We start from the raw sequence: 21,202 nt of genomic DNA, 5'->3' as shown, positions 1-21,202 counted from the left end.
TCGATCTAAAGACGCCGTCGCCTCCGTGTTTATTTTCCCCGAGGAGCCAGAGAAACCACAGGAAATGATCTGTGAGGCCCCAGTGAAACAACCAATCACCTGTGAGCAGATTCGGTTACCACGGTGATAATGAGCTCTTAGACTGAAGGTCAGAATAAACCTGCTTCAAGACACAGAAACAAACGACACCTCTGTCTGCACGAGCATCCTGATCTCAGTTTCACCTGACAGACACACACCTGAGGGTCACACCTGAGGGTCACACCTGAGGGTCACACCTGAGGGTCACACCTGTCCCCAGCTGTCAGGTTTCTGTCAGCTATCCTTCAGTGTTTCACGGTCTCTCTGATGATGTCTGACTTTGTTGTATCCTTGTTAAAAGGAGCTTTTACTCGAGTACTTTCAGTGGGGGTCACGTGACTCAGAAGACTTTAACCCATGTTTTTTCTGTCTGTTTAGATCTGGTCCACCTCACCTGTCAGTCGGTTGGCTCCGCCTACGAAGACCTGTCGCCAGTGGTAACCAGGATGTTCTGCACAGCAGAGTGTCAAGACCAAGGTAACACACACACACACACACACACACACACACACACACACACAGCCTGGGTGAACTCAGACCAGTCAGCTGCACTCAGAGGCTGCTGGTTGGTTCCCAGTAAAACGAGTCAGACTTTATTGTAACTCTGGTTACAATAAAAACACTCAACTATTTATTCAGATCTTTGAACGTCACAGAAAATCTGTTTAAATACCACGAGGACAGAAAAGTTAGGCTTTACTTTGAAAATCCGAACTTCTAAAAACCCCAAACAGCACGCTTGTGGTGTTTGTGGTGTTTGTGGTGTTTGTAGTGTTTGTGGTGTTTGTGGTGTTTGTAGTGTTTGTGGTGTTTGTAGTGTTTGTAGTGTTTGTGGTGTTTGTAGTGTTTGTGGTGTTTGTAGTGTTTGTAGTGTTTGTGGTGTTTGTGGTGTTTGTAGTGTTTGTAGTGTTTGTAGTGTTTCTCACTGCTGTTTTCTGCAGTTTGGGTAAAATTCACCGATTTTTGAATGGAGTTTGGTCCAGATTGACGTCACGTTTTCAGACATATTATGAGTAAAAGCTGAATTCTCCTGGTCGGTGCAGAGCGACCGTTAACCCTTTCATCACTGCAGTCATGTGACCTGATACTGCACAGACGTAAACGCTCAGTGAGTCTTTGTGTCCTGATAACTTTGTCTCCTCCCTGACCTCCTCCTCTTCTTCTTGTTCTTCTCTTCAATTCATTCATCACCTTCTTCTTCTGTGGTTTTAATTATAAGCAGAACACAGTAGCAGTGAGGATGGATGGATGCAGGTACAGAGAGATTCATCACAGCTGATGAGGGAGGTGGAGGGAAGCGCCTCCGTCATGTTCCTGTTAAACTTCCTGCTTCATTTACATCTTTTATTCGATTAAGTTTTGATTTATTGTAAAGCCTCATCACGCCGTCTCTGACACTGGACCGACGTTAGAGGCATGAACACATTAAATTAGAGTTGCTGGTCCAGGATCGGATGGTGTACTGTCTACATCAGGGGTGGGCGACTGCAGGCCTCGAGGGCCGGTGTCCTGCAGGGTTTAGATGTGTCCATGATCCATCACAGCTGATTTAAAGGGCTAAATGACTCCTCAACATGTCTTGAAGTTCTCCAGAGGCCTGGTAATGAACTAACCATGTGATTCAGGTGTGTTGACCCAGGGTGCGATCTAAAACCTGCAGGCCCTCGAGGCGTGGAGCTGCCCACCCCTGGTCTACATTATAACATTTCATTTCCTTTGAAAACATCCCGACTCGTGTTCTTCTGCTGTGACACGTTAGTGAAACGTGCTGTGGCGGCGTTTTTTTCTTCTATCATCTGAACTTTTTCATCTAATTATGTCCGTCTGCAGAAAACCGTCCAGCTGTCCTTTGGTGTCTGTACTTCAACATGGCCGACGGTTCCGGGGTGGAGCCTGAAGGTCACGACCTCCCGTCTAACGTGTACGTGTGCTCCGGCCCAGATGGCGCTCTGGGACACGAACACGCCATCAAACAGGTGAGATGTACCTTTCAGGCCGTGGTCCTCCTTCAGGTCGTGTTTGATGAATAAAAGTTTCTCTTTGTTCACGCAGCTGTGTGTCGGGGGAGGGGCAAACACGCACACACGCCTGCTTGCTAGATTATCAGCTAGCTAGCTTCCAGAGACGCATATATAAATATAGGGTTAGCTGTGTATCAGGCTGTAAGCATGTTCATTTTAACATGGGAGTCTGTGGGGTTGACTCGGTGCTGCCCCCGCTGGAACGTTAGAGGAACTGCAGGCGCTTCCTGTAATGTTTGCGTGTGATTCTTTGTTTTCAGGCTGAGTCGATTTTCCTGAAGATTCTCCCCGAGGAGGAGTTCTGTCCTCCTGCTCCAAACCCCGAGGACATCATCTACGATGGGGAGAACACCTCCCCCACCTCCACAGGAGAGGAGGAGGGGTTAACAGCAGCAGGGGGGGAGGGGGAGGAGAAACAGCAGGAGCAGCAGGAGGAGGAGACGAGCCTTCAGCCTGAGGAGTAACCTGTAGATATAAAGTGTAAAGACCTCCTGCAGTGCATTGTGGGTAAAAGTTGCCTTTTTTATTTTTCTATGATTTCTGCTGGTTTTCTGTTTTATTTAAAAACTCATTAAAGCCTCAACATGAAGACACGCCTCTGGCTCTGATTGGCTGTCACACACAGGGTCACACAGGATGTCTCTGCCAAAGGCTTCACTCAAGCAGCGAAGCCACGCCCCCACACAGAATGAAGCCGAGCACACCTGAAACAGGAAGTTTACCTGGCAGCTGCAGCTGTGATCAGACTCAGCTGTTGTTGTTGTTTACTGTAACAGCTGTTTGTTTGTAAACAGGCCTCTGTGAAGCCTTCCAGATGTTTCTGCTCATGTTAATAAGCTCCTCTGTCAAGTCAGCCGGCGTCCCCTAATAAAACGTTTGTACCACATGATGGCGCCTCGTGTTGACCTGTCATTATGAACACGATCATAAAAGCTACTCAACAAGGTGAGCCGCAGCTTCAGGGCTCTGATTAGACATTGGTCTGAAGGACTGTTTCCTGGATGACCGATCAACACAATTCAATTTTATTTATATAGCGCCAAATCACAACAAAAGTCGCCTCAAGGCGCTTCATAGATACAGAGAAAAACCCAACAATCATATGACCCCCTATGAACAAGCACTTTGGCGACAGTGGGAAGGAAAAACTCCCTTTTAACAGGAAGAAACCTCCAGCAGAACCAGGCTCAGGGAGGGGCGGGGCCATCTGCTGTGATTGGTTGGGGTGAGAGAAGGAAGACAGGATAAAGACATGCTGTGGAAGAGAGACAGAGGTTAATAACAAGTATGATTCAGTGCAGAGAGGTCTGTTAATACATAGTGAGTGAAGAAGAAACACCCAGTGCATCATGGGAATCCCCCGGCAGCCTACGTCTATTGCAGCATAACTAAGGGAGGATTCAGGGTCACCTGGTCCAGCCCTAACTATATGCTTTAGCAAAAAGGAAAGTTTGAAGCCTAATCTTGAAAGTAGAGATAGTGTCTGTCTCCTGAATCCAAACTGGAAGCTGGTTCCACAGAAGAGGGGCCTGAAAACTGAAGGCTCTGCCTCCCATTCTACTTTTAAATACTCTAGGAACAACAAGTAGGCCTGCAGAGTGAGAGCGAAGTGCTCTAATAGGGTGATATGGTACTACAAGGTCATTAAGATAAGATGGGGCCTGATTATTTAAGACCTTGTATGTGAGGAGCAGGATTTTGAATTCTGGATTTAACAGGAAGCAAAAACAGGAGAAATCTGCTCTCTTTCTAGTCCCTGTCAGGACTCTTGCTGCAGCATTTTGGATCAGCTGAAGGCTTTCAGGGAGTTTTTAGGACATCCTGATAATAATGAATTACAGTCGTCCAGCCTGGAAGTAATAAATGCATGAACTAGTTTTTCAGCGTCACTCTGAGACAGGATATTTCTAACTTTAGAGATGTTGCACAAATGGACACAGAGTAAATGTTCCCACGTTTAACAGCTCTGAGACGTTTTATTTTGAAACTTTAGACATACAGGAAGTGTGACCAGCCTAAGGAAAAACTGTAGTGTTATTAAAACTTGATGGAAGTCTAAAGTGTGTTGCTTATGAAATCTATGAAGTGCTACAGAGAAAATTACATTTTATTTATGTAATTAACACATTTTGAACTCTTAAAGAAATATAACAAAAAGAAAGCTGAACTAAAATGATCCAGCAAACAAAAACTGTTATATCTCCTTTGGGCTTTTGGAGCCTGACTTTTAAAAATAACTGAAAAAAAGCACTATGCTGCTAAAAAATGAAAAATAGATATTTGCAAAATTCTGCCTAAATATGTATTTACCTGGTCAATGTGTGAGGCGGGGCGTGGTCTGCAGCGCCGCTGCAGGGGAGGCGGATGCACCAGAGCAGCACCCGCAATCACGCCTCGCCACTTTAACGTCTGTGCCATATATGCTGTTGTTGGTGTGTGTCGGGCTGTGAGCTGCAAAGCTACAGCCGGCTGTGTGCGCACAGCAACCGTGTGTGTAAAGTGGTCAATAAAGAGAAGCTGTAAAGTTTCATGCAAACATCGTCGGGTCTGCCATGATATGTTTACAACGGGACTTCTGCTCCCGAACCTCTGCACACAGCGTCTGCAAATCGGGGCTGTACGAAGTCACTTTCATCTTCACGCAGGACTGTAAGCTGTCGTCTGTGTGTGTGTGTGTTAGTCCCCATAGGGAAATAGTTCCTCTGCATTAAACCCATTCACCCAGTGAAGCAGTGGGCAGCCACCAATGCCGTGGGGCACCTCACTCTTCTCTGTCTCTCACCTTCTCTGTTTTTCACATAATGACATTATCCTTGTATGTGATTGGCCACAATATGGAGGGATTGGAGCATAGCTGAGCCCCTGTGTGAGAGCTGAGCAGCGAAAGGAAATTAAGTGAGGTTAGAAATGACTGAAAGATTAATTGGCTCTGTTTTGAGTTTTGTTCAAAAAAGAATGACTTCATAGAGGGAAAAATATATATCACATGTGCAGGACACCTTAAACTAGTTTTTTAATTAAGCAGCGAGGCAGAACAAAGTCGGGCTGTATCAAGACACGAGGACTAAACCCCGATTCAACCAGACCCAGAACTGATCCAGAATTAAAACCGGACTACAACAGTTCAAAATCAGGACTACTGAGGACTTAACCAAGACAGAACCAGAATCAGAACTAGATGATAGCAGCACTAAAAATCATCATAGACCTGCACTACACTTGTTTTTTAATAATACCAAAGTCCAATATTTAGATTGAGAAAAGTTTATATAATTATTTAGTCTTGTTGTGCAAACAAGCTGCAGAACTTAATAAATATAGAATGTAACAAAGTATGTAAAGTAACAAGTGGCATCTAAAAAGTTACACTCGGTACTGGATACATGTTCTGATGAGTTTTGGCAAACAACCATGTGACTAACAGGTGAGTCTCACCTGCTCTTGTTCCCTCTTTGTGCTGACAATCATCAAATCTACAGTTGAAACCAGATATTTACTCTTCAGATAAAAACACTTTTTTAATTGTAACATCAAATCAGACTAAATGTTTATTTTTTAGATAAATATAAAAACATATTTGTTAACTTTAAGAGAGAAACTGTCTGTATTTCTTGTAAATGGCACCAAATTGTATTCAAACTGAGCCACACTTATGGAGCTCCACAGTTCTGTTCCTGCTGTTTTGGTTGACATCTCTTGATGTTCCCATGTCACAGAAACAGGCTCTGTGTTTTGCCTTATATGCATCCACAGCTGTGCCACCAGTTTACTCACATGGACTCTACGAACCAATCAGAAGCTTCTTCAGCTCAGAATCAAATCGTCTGGAGTAGGGCTGTGCGATATGACCAAAATCTCCAAAAGTTGCTTCTGTTCATCTGGACGTAGCGTTTTGTGGGAGAAACGTTTCGTCATCATCAGGTGACGTCTTCAGTCTCAGCTGACTGCAGGTTTCAATCTTATAAACAGTACATCTGCATAATGACTGAAACCAGCACCACTGAAGCAACAATGGGCTGGGAGGGCAGTTCCTTAATCTTAATTATGCAAATTCTCATGACCACTGATCAGTGGCCATGAGTCCCATTCACAGAGAGTTGGGGAATGGCTGCAATCACAGCATGTAAGATGGTGACAGATGTACCCTTAGGCCCCTCCTCGATTCAGAGATGGTCTTTCCCTTTTCACGTAAATGGCCTCCTTGACTCCGCCCTCAAACCAGCGTTCCTCCCTGTCCAGGATGTTACATCCTCATCATTGAAAGAGTGTCCACTGGCCTGTAGGTGTAAATAGTCTGCAGAGTCCTGGCCTGACGAGGTGGCTCTTCTGTGTTGTAGCCAGAGGTTGTTTGGTTTCCCCGACGTATAAATCCTGGCACTCCTCCTGCACTTAACAGCGTACACTATGTTACTCTGTTTGTGTCGGGGACCCGATCCTTGGGGTGGACCAGTTTGTGGCGCAGCGTGTTTTGGGGTTTAAAAGCAACAGAGACCCGGTGTTTAGAAAAAATGTGTCTCAGCTGCTCCGATACTCCTGACACGTACGGGATCACTGCAGGTTTTTGCTTAGGCAGCGGTTGTCCTTCTCTCCTGGATCAGCTGGAGCTTTCTTTAGGAGCCTTTCCAGCTTTGACAAAAGTCCAGCTGGGATAACCACATTTACTCAGGGCCTTCTTGATGTTCTTCTGCCTCCCTGGCTGCTGTGTCAGTGGGGATGGTGTTCGCTCTGTGTTATAGCGTCCTGATGACACCCAGTTTGTGCTCCGGTGGATGATGAGAGTCAAACCTTAGATACTGATCTGTTTGTGTAGGTTTACGGTACACGTCAGCTTTTAGATGTCCCCCATTACTGATGGAAATCTCACAGTCTAAGAAGGCTAACCTGCCACTTTTCATATCCTCCCTGGTGAATCTGATGTGTCGGTCCACTGAGTTAATGTGATCCGTGAAACGTCCTGAAATTCTGAGTCTGTATGGTTTACCGAAAATGCATAAACAGGGAGCACCTTTAAGACCGATTGTCTGCACGATCAACTCGGTCACCTATAACATCTCCAAGTTTCTGGCTTCGATCCTGCTGGTGGGCAGCTCTGAACACCACGTCCAGAACACTTTGGATTTTGTTGAGAAGGTGAGAGATGTCATTATGGATCCAGATGAAACCATGGTGTCCTTTGATGTAGTCTCTCTCTTCACTTGCATACCCACCACGGAGGCCGTGGAGACTGTCAGAAAACGACTACAAGAAGACAGCTCCTTGGAGGACAGGACCAACTTCAACCCCGATCAGACCTGCACACTGTTAGACCTCTGCCTCACCACTACATATTCAAATACAACGAAGGCTTTTACAGACAAAAACATGGCTGTGCCATGGGCTCCCCCGTGTCACCTATTGTAGCCAACCTTTACATGGAGGAAGTGGAAAGGAAGGCTCTTGGCTCTTTCAAAGGAAGAGTACCCAGCCACTGGTACAGATATGTGGACGACACCTGGGTCAAAATCAAGACACAAGAAGTGGAATCCTTCACTGCGCACATTAACGCTGTGGATAAAAACATCAAGTTCACCAGGGAAGACACAAAGGACGACTGTTTGCCTTTCCTGGACTGCGCCGTGCACATTGAAGAGAACGGCAACCTCAACATCGAAGTTTACCGGAAGCCCACACACACGGACCAGTACCTCCTCTTTGACTCCCATCACCCTCTGGAACACAAACTTGGAGTAATCAGGACCCTACACCACCGGGCAGAACATGTTCCCTCTAAGCCTGAAGGAAAAAAGAAGGAACACACACATGTAAAGGAAGCACTCAAAACGTGCAGCTATCCTAAATGGGCGTTCGTACAGTCAGCAAAGAGGCACAGAAAAGAAGACCAGACACCAGCGAGGGAGGATAAGAAGGACAGACGCAACAACATTGTCATCCCCTATGTAGCCGGTGTATCAGAGAAACTCAGGAGAGTTTTCTCCAAGCATGACATCCCAGTGTATTTCAGACCCAGCAACACACTCAGACACAAACTGGTTCACCCGAAAGACAAAACGCCAAAACACAGACTTAACAATGTGGTGTATGCTGTACAGTGCAGCGAGGAATGCCCAGACCTCTACATCGGAGAGACCAAACAGCCACTTCACAAGCGCATGGCACAACAAAGAAGAGCCACCTCCACAGGACAAGACTCAGCAGTCCAGCTGCATCTAAAGGTCAAAGGTCACTCTTTCGAGCATTTTTGGACAGAGAGGACAGATGGTTTGAAAGAGGAGTGAAAGAAGCATCTATGTCCACTGTGAGCGACCATCTTTGAACAGAGGCGGGGTTTACGACACCAACTCTCTGCCATCTATAATCCAGTTTTGAGATCCTTCCCAGACGCCTTAACGCCCACTCACATCCTGGGCCATCTGATCTCAGGAATTCGCATGATAAGGTGGGGCCAGGTTTCACAATGAACTCACCCGAAACTCTGGCTGATTGTGACCCACACCCAGTTTCACACCTCGGCTCAGGCGATTAGAGGATCATCAGGGGGTCCTTTGTCCCTCTATGGGGGGTCACTCCCACTAGGTTTATATCTGGGACTCTCCACCATTTGACCTTAGAACTGAAGAAGCTTCTCGGATGAGAGGTGAAACGTCTTCAAGCAACTTAAAGAAGTCCAGACGCTTTTCTTTGCAAGCTCCTTTGACTACGATGACCTGGATGACTGAGAACCTTCACAGACAAATTTATTTATCTACAACAAAACAAGTTTACTCAAAATTGATGTTTAACAGTAAAAAAAAAAGTTTTTATGTTTTCTCCCTAAAGCGTAAATATCTGGTTTAAACTGTGAATATCCTGCTGTGTATTGAAATTCCTCTTGTTTTGCATAGAAATATACTGAACAACATCCAAAGCATAATATATAAAATAACATTTACCTGAGTTTTTTCTTTGAAAGAAGCTCCTTATGTCCTTTGTTGTGTTCATCAGTGCATAACTGAAACCGGTTTAGAGAGTTTGTTCAGCCGTGGAGGGTAAGAACTGAAAATATGAAATAAACACACATGTGAGCTGAGACTCTCTAAAGAAACAGCGTTGTTGTTGTTCGGCTTTTCATTTCACCTTTTGTTGATTCACTTGAAGAGTGAGTAACGTAACATGGGTCAAGTGATCAGTTTGATATCTTTTGTGATGCACCGTCATATTTACATTATTTGTACAGTACCAGTGATTTGCTTTGGTACCTGGTCAAACTTCAGCTCTCCTCTGCATCGCTGCACTACACTCCAAAAGACTCCGGGCTTCTGAAAAAATGACCTGGGCTTAAGCCCAGTAATCCACCTCCCCGCTCCGCCGATGGTTGACTCCAAATCGCCCGAACACTATGTCGATGTGACAAAGCAAGACCGAGACCAAGAAAAGTGGTCTCGAGACATCCAACTCTACCTATGCTTAACCATAACAAATATTAATGGATTGCATTTGTACAGCGCTTTTCAAGGCAGCCAAAGCGCTTTACACTATTCATTCACTCACTGGTGGAGGCAGCTACAGTTGTAGCCACAGCTGCCCTGGGGCAAACTGACAGAGGCGACGATGGAGAGCCCGGGGATCGAACCAGCAACCTTCTGGTTACAGATGTGCTTCCCAACCCCCTGAGCCACGGTCGCCCCGATATTCACAACAGGTTAAAGAAAAATGAAGTAAATTTGTGCTTTGTGTTGTGCACATGCATGGAAACAACGGGTAGGATGGTTTGTGAGGTAGGATCGATTCTCAGAACACCGGACTGAACTTTGACCCCGAGCCTAGTAGCGAGTGAGGACGGGGTCTCTGAATGGCCCCACAGAGACCCCCATCCATCTGTAGCCAGTCAACATCTCCCAGCAGCTGCTGGTCCAGTCCCCATCAAAAGTTTAAGACCAGTTGAAAAATGTCATAAAATCCTATTTTTCATGGTTGGATCGTAAAAAGGTTCCAAGTAGCGCTTCAACATGCAACAAGAAGAAATGGGAGTGAGACAAAACACTTTTTAGATCATGGATCGGTGCTGCTAACGTCTCTGTGGGAGGGCCGAGCTCAGCTTTTACACCGACTGTGAAAAATGAAACAGCGCACAACAACTCACCTACTGCTGCAGCTGAGAGACACACAAACAGAGAGATGGGCTTTTGAAACCAAAATACTCACCTAGCGCCCCCAAGACGGGGGGTTAACATGCCGATGTGGTTTAGTGAGATGAGAAGTTACAGAACGAGCTGCCGTTAACAGGAAGTCACAAGCTGGCCTTGCAAAACCACAAAAATATAAATAACACAGATTATCAGAAAGTCAGAGAAGAAGAAGAAGAAGAAGAAGAAGAAGAAGAAGAAGAAGCAGCAGCAGCTTGAAAGTCTTCTTGGTTTATTTGATATTCAGCTTGAACTGAACACCAACCATCGGACTGATGCAGCGATGGAGGCTGTGGTGCTGCTCCTGCTCCTGCGCTCAGGTAGTCTGCTCGTTCACATCAGGAATGTTTCTGCTGGAAACTCTTCTTAAATCAAACTGTCTTTAACTTCCTGTTTCTGTGTTTTCAGTCTGTGAATGTGACAGCAGCAGGGTCAAAGGTCAACCAGGTCAGGACGTCACTCTGCCCTGTAAATATGACAGGAAATATCACAGATCTATGAACGTGTGCTGGCAGCGAGGAGAAATACCAGCCAGAGGCTGCTCCAATCCGCTGATCTCCACAGATGGACTCAGAGTGTTAACCAGAGCTTCCAGCAGGTATGAGCTGCTGGGCCGACTGGAGGACGGAGACGTCTCTCTGACCATAAAGAGCCTGACAGAGGGAGACGCTGGACGATACGGCTGCAGGGTGAGGATACCCGGCTGGTTCAACGATGACAAACATCACTTTGACCTGAGCGTCGCCACAGCTGAGGATCTTCCTCACATCTTAACCACCATCACAACCATGGCGGAACAAACAGGAAGTGATGTCACAGACTTGATGACAACGCACACTCAGACTGAGGTTCGTTTTTTCTTTGTTAACGGTAAAAACCCCTGCACTGTGACATCCACAGATAACAACAATGATCTTACTGTAAGAGATGATGCAATAAAATATTGATAACGTTCATCTGTGAGAACGAAAGAAGCTGACTGATCACATGAAAACGGTTACACGAGTGAACGTCCTGACGAAATGAAAATATTATTGTTTCCATAGAAACATGTTTACCTGTACAAGCAGATTTACTGACAAACGTCAGGCTGACCATCGGTGCCGACTCAGAACAAGCCGGTCTAACACTCTGTGCCAGCACATCTCACAGAACAACGTCCCATGAACGAAAAGAAATTCACAGGTTGGGATTTCTGGATCTGAAACAATGACACGAATAACCATGAAATATTTTTACATAATAAGTGGAAGGATGTGGGCTAAGGGGTGGTAACAGGATGGAGAGACAGAGCATAGATGATCTATTGTGTGTGGTGTACCACAGGGCTCAGTGTTAGGGCCACACGTATTTATCATAAACATCAATGATATTTGCAACATGGCAGATTTGCTGATATGAATCACTTCAGACACAAGTCCTTACATGTGGACATCCTCATCACTGAAAGAGTGTCCACTGGCCTGTAGATGTGAACAGACTGCAGAGTCCTGGCCTGACGAGGTGGCTCTGCTGTGTTGTAGCCAGAGGCTGTTTGGTTCCCCGCTGTATAAATCCTGCCAATCTTACCAGCGTACACTCTCTTACTCTGTTTGTGTCGGGGACCCGATCCTTGGGGTGCACCAGTTTGTGGCGCAGCGTGTTTTGGGGTTTAAAAGCCACAGAGACACGGTGTTTAGAAAAATGCAAAACAACATCTATCCAAATCACAGGTTTAAACAAGAGGTACAGGTGAGTGTCGTCTGCATTCAGGTGAGAGGAAGTAGTTAATCAGAATAATAATGATGATGATGATGAGGGACTTAAACAGATCGATGTGGATGTCAGAGCTGCTCTTTGTTTACCCGTTGCCATGGTGACTCCTAGCGTCAGAGCTACGTTGATGATGGATTCATTGATTAATCAGAGCTGACTGAATGCTGATCAGCTGTTGAGCCTGGATCAGAGCTTCACCTTCAGGCTGCTGATTGGTTCACAGGTCACATGACTTCATGTTTACAGGTGAGGATCACAGCTGTGCAGCAGGCCGACCACCTGGAGATCTTCATCAGGAACTCAGCGAGACTGACCTTCATCATCTTCATCCCTGCTCTGCTGACTGCAGCTCACAGTCAGTACACACACACACACACACACAGACACACACACACAGACACACACACACACAAACTCACACACACACACACACACACACACACACACACACACACAGACACACACACACACACACACAGACACACACACACAGACACACACACACACAAACTCACACACACACACACACACACACACACACACACACACACACACAGACACAGACACACAGACACACACACACACACACACAGACACACACACACACACACACACACACACAGACACACACACACACACACACACAGCTGTGGTCCTCAGGGGTCAAAATGTCCCCATCTGGTTTGATTGATACTTAATTACTATGAGGTGGATTTCCCCCCACTTTTAATTAAAACTTAATTCAGACATTTTTGACACTATTTCTTTTTTCCATTTCAAACTTATGTCTGATAAATACGGAGCCCCGCAGGGGACATGGGAGAAAAAAAAAATTAGGGAGAAAAAAAAAATTAGGGAGAAAAAAAAAATTAAGACGGACTTTTGCGAGATCTCACAAAACAAACTCGGGATCTCGCAAAACTTTCTCGCGAAAGTTGAATTCCAACAATGGCGGCAGCTACTTAGTTGTAATATTACTCTTTCTGGGTCACAAAATACACTTTTAAGATATTTTGAGGCGTGAATGTAGTTGTGTAAACGTCAGATACCTGCTCGGTTTACAAGACATCACATATTTGCAAAAGTGCTCCGACGTTTTTGGAGATCTGACACCCACTAGCTCGAAGCTAACGGGAGGTCGAGACCTACTACAGCCGGGAGGAACACCGCTTTCCCGGCACATCGTGCCTCGACCTCCCGGTCGACTTCGAGCTGGCAGCCTCCGAAGAATGCGGCTAAAACTTTTGCGAGATCTCGCAAAAGTTTTGCGAGATCCCGAGTTTGTTTTGCAAGATCTCGCAAAAGTCCGTCTTAATTTTTTTTTTCTCCCTAATTTTTTTTTCTCCCATGTCCCCTGCGGGGCTCCGTAGATAAAACCTCATTTAAATGAAATGTTTCTTTGGTTTTGGGTAAAAAATAAATTAAATCATCAGTTATCGTGAGGATCGTTTCACAACCAGAGTCGGCTGCTTTAACAGATGATCACGGACGGGTTTATGTCAACGTTAATTCAGAAAGCTGTTTTTAAACTACAAGTTTTTTACTGGCAGCACATAATCACATCTGTTGTCCTCAGGGCTCAAAAATGACCCCGTTTGCTTTGACTGTTTATAAAGCAACAAGTATAAAATATCATCCATCTCTGTGTTTCAAGGTTTTATTCAACTTTATTCCAACTCATTACCTGACAGTTTTCTATATTTTGGCATGGTAGGACACCAGGGCATGAGTCTGAGTGAAGGCAAACTTTCATGAGGACAAAGGCGTGTCCATATTTGACCCAAGTGCAGGAGGAAGCTCAGGTTTATTCCTCTGCACTGGTCCCATCATGGACAGCTTTCTTTCTGCAGTTGCGGGCCAAGGGGCATATACAGTAAACAAGCTGTGTGTATGTGTTAGTCCCCATAGGGAAATAGTTTCTCTGCATTTAACCCATTCACCCAGTGAAGCAGTGGGCAGCCACCAATGCAGCGCCCGGGGAGCAGCGTGTAGGGACGGTACCTTGCTCAGGGGTACCTCAGGGTAGCCGTTCAGTGGAGTCGAACCCCCGACCTTCCGATCATGGGGCCACCACTCTACCTACTGAGCTATCCCTGCTGTTACAGGTGATTGTTTTCTTTTGGAAACCTGCAATGTTAGGGACAACTCGCGTGTCCGGACTGCAGGACAGACGGTTTGCCATCGCACACGAGCATGTTCCATGTACAGCTGGACCTGCATCACATGCTGCCCATGTTTTTATCTCATAGTTCCCTGGTTTACTTGGATGTTCTGTTGGACAGAGTCACCCCACCCCTGGCGTCGTTGCCCACCTCTCAATTTTAAATACACGTAGACATTGAGGGCCAGCAGGAGGGACCATGCGCTTACCTGCTGCTCTCTGGCAGGTAGCTCCATGCCCTCCTGGGTTTTAAATGCACCTTAGAACACACATGCATCAACACTACAATGAGCGGGTGGAGGGAGGTTTGGAGTCTTCTCTCACCCCCGTTCTCTGCGGCCTGCTGGAGCAGGGGGGGGGGGGGGGGGGCTAGGAGGAGGAGTTGGCCGTCCGACTGCGGTCTGGAGTGTGGGGCCTCCCTGCTGCTGCGGAGTCGGGGCGGTCTGCCTCCCCCGACCGCAGGGAAAAGGGTAACACCACCTGGGTCTGGGTGCAGTTCCCCCCTCCAGGGGCAAGGGCACCTAGACCCGGTTTGTAGAGTACGCTTGGGGAGTGTGATTGTGTGTACAGCGTCTCTTTATGTCTGTCTCCACGTTGGTTGAGTGTGGAGTAAGTGCATATGAGAGCATGAGGGTGGGAATGGATGTTTGTGTCTGTGTGTGCCTGTATGTCTGTGTCTATATGTCAGGTTGGGTATCAGGCGCCACCTCTCTGGGGACATCTCAGGCCCTCCAAGGTTTGGAGGCCTATCTCCCCCTACCACCACTTCCCCTGCCAGTGGCGGACTCCCAAAGACATCGGTGCGTTGGTGGTTCTTTGTGTCCGGGGATGGGCGTCCAGGTACACACCGGCTCACTCCTTGGCGGCCGCTTATCGGGGCCTGGAGCCTGGGGCTCGCTCGGGCCACTTCGGAGGTGGGGTGCCCCCGGCCTCTCGGCCTGGGGCTCGGTCACTCAGGCACGGCTGGCTGCCGGCGGAGCTCACGGGCGCGTCACTGCAACTCCCCCTGGCTTCTGCTCCGCGGCTGCTGAGTGAGCCCTCATCTGGGACTCTCCTCAGCTCTTTCTGGGACAGTGGCGCGACTGCCCCTCTGGTGGTCTTCCTTGGTCTCTTGTGTTCTGGGGGCCTCTGGATGTCTGGAGTTTTGATCTCCTCCATACCTGCTTCATGCCCTGGAGGACGGGGCTGTGGCCCCCCCACACCCTCTAGCAGATCATTACATGAAGGAACCTTTTAAAAACAAGCGCGTCCATGCTCACAGGTGTACACACGGGTGATCACACCCACAAACTACACCCTTTTTGGCTCCTACCTCAAAGCACACTGTGTTCTGTTGATCTTATGTGCTGCACAATAATGTTTAACATTTAGTATTTACTGTCATATTCCCATATATCATTGTGATGTTGTTTATTCTATTACTCTTGTTCTCTGCTGTTTGTTTTCTTTTTTCTTTCTCAGCAGGTGATCCAGGTGATTGATATATGCATTTTTTTTCTCTGCCCGTTCTGTTGGTTTTTGTCTTTTGCTCTTCTCCCCCGTCCCTCTTCTCAGCTGTTTTTCTTTCCTCCAGTCAAGTCTGTCCCATATTCAGCAAGTGAAAATAAAATAAACAATAAAAGGTGAATCAAATGGACCATTACGGCAAGGCTGGGATGGTCCATTTGGTAAAGTAAATCCGTTGGGCATCTTTCTTTGCCTTTAGACAACAATTCTGATGCAAAAGAGCCAAACGGGACAGGCAAAAAAAAAAAAAAAATGAAAGCAGTATGGTGTGACAATCTGGCCATTTGCAACATTTGTACTTTGGGGTCATTTTTGACCCCAGAGGACAACAGCTGTTAGAAAGTCAAAAAAAAAAAAAAATTACTTAAAACTTACTCCAATACTGCATAGCATAGTACTGAACAACTCCTTCCTTTGGTCGTTTTTGACCCCAAAGTACAAATGTTGCAAATGGCCATATTGTCACACCATACTGCTTTCAAACATCTGTGTGTGGGGGGGTCAAGCAAGGGTCACAAGAACAACCACAAAACAGGCAGCACAATGAGGAGGCAGGTGCTCTACATTCAATTCAATCTTATTGATACAGCACCAAATCACAACAACAGTCGCATCAAGATGCTTCGTATTGTAAGGTCGACCCTACAATAATACGAACACATGCTTCCAGCTCCTGTTTCTGCTCGGTGACATCTCTTACTTTTCGGCTCTTTTCCTCCCTCCTCGCTCACAGACACATCACAGGTACAGCGGCCCATCCTCCCTGCAGCACGGACTACACTGCCCATCAGGCTACATGCTTTAGGGCGACGCCTGTAACACTCTGCCTGCTGCTTTCATATTAAATCATTTTTGTGAATAACTTTTTTAACATTTCTTCACGTCATTATGCGGGCCGCAAGCAGAGGTGATATGGGCCACGAGTTTGAGACACAGACACGAAGGCCTCTTAATGCGTGTTGTTTTTCACCGGCGTGGACACCCTAACCCTTCAGCCTTATGAAACAGGAAAAGACCGCCGTGTAATCCAGTTACTCATATTTTGTATTTTAAATACGTAACGGTGGTACATGTATTCCATTACTCCCCAACACTGTGAATGGAATTATGGACATAAATGTACTTTTTCATCATATTCAAATTTTTTGTAAAGGTCTGTAAATTGTGCAGGATTAGTCACATGACAGGAACTGAGCACAGAGTCGCAGAGACGACAGACACCATCAACATAAATGTCTTTAAACAGCTGTAAAACATTAAATGCTCCTCAGACACACACAGGTGTGGTGACCTGAGGGATCGACCCTTCAGGTTGGAGCAGCTGATGGTAAATGTCGCCCTCAGCTGGTCAGACTAAAGCATTACGCAGAAAAATCCGCACAGAGGTTTAAATTCATTCATTGACGAATCTGTCTGCAGGAGTTTGGAGGTGTGGTCAGAGACTGAAGACTAACAGCAGGCTCAGCCAATCAGAGGAGGAGGAGAGTCCTGTGTGACCAGTCTGAGCTTGCTCTGAAGCCCCGCCCTGAGAATGACCTCACAGATCAGCGTTATTTCCAAATAAAATAAATATTAAATATGATTCAGTGTGGTGTCTGAAGCTTCACTCACAGTCAGAGTGAATCAATTTGAAATGATTGTTTCAGTTTTGTAAAAAAGGAAAAGAAAAGCTTTGTCAGCATGATGTCATCATTTTAACTCGAGCAGATTATTTTAGTGCGACAGAAAAACAAACTGAACGAAGGCCCGCAGACTCAAATCCTCCATAAGAAGAAAGAGTCTGAATGTTTCCCATCATGCTGTGCGTCAGAGCCACAGCTACACCCACAGGGTGGACACAATAACACCTGGAAACATCCGAACATGCGTTTTATAAAAGCTTCAGGTGTTCCTGTCATTTTGTCTCCACCTCCATCAGATCAATCAATCCCTGATCCAATAATCAAAGGGCTTCATGTCCTGCAGCACAGCAGGAAATACCACAGTACTTTAAACTACTGCAGTACTCGAGTACTCAAGTACCTCCAGCACCAACAGTCTCTAGTGTGGACTGATCCCATTTGCACTGTTTTAATCAGATTTTAATGTTTGACTGTAAACATGAAGGTTTCTCAAAGCTCCGCCCACTGCTCATTAATGTTCACATAATCATGTGAGGAAGTTCAAACCGATGGATCGGTGATCAGGTCATTGATGAGACACGGAGACAGAAGTCGACTTTAATCTTTTATTGTGGTGAAAATGTCGCTGTTTACAGTTTACAGACGGCGACCGCGGCGACCGCCCTTCCTCCTGGTCGAGTCTGACGGGATCGGTGTGACGTCCTCTGAAACACACGAGGAAGAAACAATCACATGATCAGACGCTCGTCAACACTGTCACACGAATGTAGAGCCGAGTTAAAGGACATGTCACCGTTCCGGCTGTCAATAAAGCTCAGATTCAAACTGTGTCAATCAGATAGATGTACGAATAAAGTTAATTCAAATCCGCCGAGTCGTTTAAAGCTTCCGACCCTCACTGAGAAAACAAACCTGCTGACCTGAGAGCAGCGCAGGTGTTCACCGACAGGTCGATAAAGGTGTTGAAAATGACACAACAACAGAATAACACACACACACGACCTTAAACCCGACCGCACTCAAGTGACTGTATCACAGGAAGTGACACGTGTGCTGCCTCGTCTACCTGCTCACTGAGCGCGCTTTTTAGTCAAAAACTTTAATATGAATAAAAACACAAACTTACCGATGCGCCCGATCTTCATGCCGGATCGAGCCAGAGCTCTGAGAGCAGACTGGGCTCCAGGACCAGGAGTCTTTGTCCTGAAAGGAAAACAGAGCAGGTCACCACCTGGACAGGTAACACACACACACCTGGGTTTGAAAGGCCTGGCTGACCCCAGACCTGCAGCGATGCAGTCAGAGGCTGCTGGTCTATCTCCAGTTAAACCAGTCAGACTTACTAAGGTAACAATAAATACTCAACTTTTATCTATTCTTAGAGCTTTGAACAGACCCTGCTGAGGACTTCACCTGAGCTGCACTGTTTCAGTAAAATCAACAGTTTTTTGAATGGAGTTTGGTTCAGATTTGGATCAAATGAAGAGGCTTCCTGCACAGAAATGGCAGATTTAATGGAAAAAAAACAAAAAAAACAAAACCCACTCACTCTGCTTCACTGACTCCACCCCTGTCACTTTATTAGGTACAGCAGAGTACCATGGATTTAAACCCTGATCACCTGACTGGGTTAAACCTGGTAATTTGAAATTTTATTGATCTGTTCAGTGCTTGAGGTGTACCTAATAAAGTGTCAGCCCACTGCCTACAGAATCAGGTGAGTGCAGGTTACCTGTTGCCTCCGGTGGCCCTCAACTTGATGTGCAGCGCCGTGATGCCGAGCTCTTTGCAGCGCTGAGCGACGTCCTGAGCCGCCAACATGGCAGCGTACGGAGAAGACTCGTCTCTGTCCGCCTTCACCTTCATCCCACCGGTCACACGGCAGATCGTCTCCCTGCAAACACACACAAACACCATTAGCACCAATTAGAGAGCGGCTTTTATTTTGGCGAGCAGACGGTCGGAGGGGACATACTTTCCGGAGAGGTCAGTGACGTGGACGAAGGTGTCGTTGAAGGAGGCGAAAATGTGGCAGACGCCGAAGACGTTCTCGCCCTCGGCCACCTGAGGACCCAGGCTGATCACCTGCTCCTCCTTCTTCTCCTTCCCTTTACGAGGAGCCATCTTCTGCTGAGGAGGAGGAAGAGGAGTCAGACACATGTGAGCATGAGGTCACAGCGAGCACGCACACAGAGAATCACCAATCACAGCCAGCTATTCTTTATACAGACATCGAGACTAGACCGCCGCTGCAGCGCAACACGGTGAGACCTTCCCTTCGAGCAGCGTTTCCCCATGCCTCCATCACACCCCAAACCCACTTCCTGTTCAGGTCTGACCTCTGACCTCTTTATGAGTTTTACCTTAACATCCTGAAACTCTCAGGTCAACATTAAAGTCAGGACACCTCCAAAATAAAACTCACCGCACACAGAAATGGCTAATCACAGACGGCATCCTCCAACTCTGAAAACTCAACTAATATGACAATCAAACACCAGCCAGTTATCTCGACTGATCAATAAATAATCACATCAGCTCTGAACATGAACTCTACAGTAACCTCAGACTGAGAGCTTCTGATCACACTGTTGAGCCCTGATCAGACCCACAACCAACCCTGACCCGGTCCAGTCTGAACTTTGACCCTGGACAGCCCGGCTCCGTTTGTTTTCAACTGGAACGCGCCCTCTGTCCGATAACGGACCCAGCGCGCGGTCACGTGGTGTCACTGACCCGGTCCATCCCGGTCCAGGTTGAGGAGGTTCTGACTCTGCCTGCAGACTCGGACGCGCGTGTTTGCTGCGACCACTGACATTTTAAATAAAGTTTGAAACGTCAGGAGCAGCGCCGAGGCTAACATAAGCTAATGTTAGCCTGTTAGCTTGTGTTGACTCCGAGCAGCCGGCAGGACCTCACGGAGCGTTTTTCTACCTGCTCTTTCACCTAAAACTTCACGCGCTTCTTTAGCACACCTTTGCGACACACACCTGGCTCTAACGTTGTATTTGTTTCCCTTTGAGGAGGCTTCGCGTGGAGCTAAGATGGCGGCTGGACACAAACTCCCACAGAGCACAAAACATGAAAAATCCTCCATTAACCTTTAGCCAGAGAAACGATACAGACGCCAACAGACGCGGGAAGAGACGCAGGGTCAGCACCGACCAGGCAGAGCGGCGGATGGTCACCTGCAGCAGAGATTACAGAGGATATAAACCGGGAGCGGACTCACCTGTGTGCGTCTCTTTACTGAGCAGAAACAAGAAAGGAAAGAGGTTCCGCTTCCGGCGCGATAAGATGACGATTTCCGGCGGGAAACCGAGGCCTAGCTGCTGCCGCCACGTGGACGTTTTATTTTATTTTACTTCATTGTAGTTTTATTATTATATTATATTATATTATATTATATTATATTATATTATATTATATTATATTATATTATATTATTGATGTTTAATTTAGTTTCAGTATCTATTCACCTTGAGTTTCACAGCTGACTGAACTGTTTTTTGTTGTTAATATGGATTGTTTTCAATATCTAAATGTTGACTTAATTTAATAAATTCTAATTATGCACATCAGATACTGCAGGGTGATGAATGGGGCTGAGGGATTCTGGGGTCTGCGGGGCATGGCTGGTGGTGTCTGAGGTCTGCTTGGTGGTGCTGGTGGTGTCAGGGGTCTCTCAGTTGTTTGGGTAGGATGATGTGTTTTTTTAAGGTTTTTTTTTAAGGCCTTTCTCCGTGCCGGGTAGAAAACGGAGAAAAACTCAGACGGTGGTAATTTTTGTCCTGCCACCAGTCTGATCCACTGTCCTCCCATCTTTGTACCAGTGGTGCTTCAGGCTTCAGCTCAGGGCCTCGTCTGCAGGCTGAGGAGCACGAGTGGTGTGTG

General features: G+C 46.5%; 3 protein-coding genes across 10 annotated transcripts in view; 2 read left to right on the top strand and 1 right to left on the bottom strand.

Moving 5' to 3' along the window:
* The window catches only part of chm (CHM Rab escort protein), a 23,772-nt gene extending 20,784 nt beyond the window's left edge, over positions 1-2,988 (top strand). For 2 of the 3 annotated variants that reach the window (XM_080307632.1, XM_080307631.1), the window contains 3 exons: positions 460-558; positions 1,912-2,057; positions 2,363-2,988. In XM_080307632.1, coding sequence (XP_080163758.1) covers positions 460-558; positions 1,912-2,057; positions 2,363-2,566 — 449 coding nt within the window. In that variant the 3' untranslated portion in view covers positions 2,567-2,988. The remainder of the gene's footprint in view (positions 1-459; positions 559-1,911; positions 2,058-2,362) is intronic. The other variant, XM_026180960.2, reaches the window with a different exon arrangement.
* A 6,315-nt stretch (positions 2,989-9,303) lies between these two features.
* Positions 9,304-17,268, top strand: LOC145431597 (hepatitis A virus cellular receptor 1 homolog). Its single transcript, XM_080307663.1, has 4 exons — positions 9,304-10,584; positions 10,673-11,112; positions 12,266-12,374; positions 17,106-17,268. Exons 1-4 carry the CDS (start codon positions 10,548-10,550, stop codon positions 17,180-17,182), a joined length of 663 nt encoding a protein of 220 aa, XP_080163789.1. The 5' UTR covers positions 9,304-10,547; the 3' UTR covers positions 17,183-17,268.
* A 631-nt stretch (positions 17,269-17,899) lies between these two features.
* On the bottom strand, positions 17,900-20,646 carry rps14 (ribosomal protein S14). Of its 6 annotated transcripts, none has more exons than XM_026180976.2 (5): positions 20,541-20,646; positions 19,284-19,438; positions 19,041-19,202; positions 18,435-18,511; positions 17,900-18,012 (listed from the first exon to the last, which is right to left on the bottom strand). In XM_026180976.2, exons 2-5 carry the CDS (start codon positions 19,430-19,432, stop codon positions 17,945-17,947), a joined length of 456 nt encoding a protein of 151 aa, XP_026036761.1. In that variant the 5' UTR covers positions 19,433-19,438; positions 20,541-20,646; the 3' UTR covers positions 17,900-17,944. The 6 variants fall into 6 exon arrangements, with proteins under 6 accessions (XP_026036761.1, XP_026036763.1, XP_080163792.1 ...); XM_026180978.2 differs by having other exon boundaries at positions 19,284-19,435; positions 20,541-20,644; XM_080307666.1 differs by having other exon boundaries at positions 20,410-20,602.
* Positions 20,647-21,202: the final 556 nt, after the last annotated feature.

Source organism: Astatotilapia calliptera, chromosome 10 (assembly GCF_964374335.1).
Source record: "Astatotilapia calliptera chromosome 10, fAstCal68.1, whole genome shotgun sequence".
Taxonomy (NCBI): domain Eukaryota; kingdom Metazoa; phylum Chordata; class Actinopteri; order Cichliformes; family Cichlidae; genus Astatotilapia; species Astatotilapia calliptera.
Note: the sequence above shows the minus strand (reverse complement) of the source record. Positions and strands in the feature narration are given on the sequence as shown.

What these genes read in the sequence shown, in the direction of transcription:
- LOC145431597 (XM_080307663.1), top strand. Translation starts at nt 10,548, where the DNA reads ATGGAGGCTGTGGTGCTGCTCCTGCTCCTGCGCTCAG. An exon ending in GCTCCTGCTCCTGCGCTCAG is followed by an intron (nt 10,585 to 10,672) that starts GTAGTCTGCTCG and finishes CTGTGTTTTCAG; the next exon opens with TCTGTGAATGTGACAGCAGC. An exon ending in TCTGCTGACTGCAGCTCACA is followed by an intron (nt 12,375 to 17,105) that starts GTCAGTACACAC and finishes ATCTGTCTGCAG; the next exon opens with GAGTTTGGAGGTGTGGTCAG.
- rps14 (XM_026180976.2), bottom strand. Translation starts at nt 19,432, where the DNA reads ATGGCTCCTCGTAAAGGGAAGGAGAAGAAGGAGGAGCAGGTGATCAGC. An exon ending in GTCACTGACCTCTCCGGAAA is followed by an intron (nt 19,203 to 19,283) that starts GTATGTCCCCTC and finishes GTGTGTTTGCAG; the next exon opens with GGAGACGATCTGCCGTGTGA. An exon ending in AGGGCCACCGGAGGCAACAG is followed by an intron (nt 18,512 to 19,040) that starts GTAACCTGCACT and finishes TTTTCCTTTCAG; the next exon opens with GACAAAGACTCCTGGTCCTG.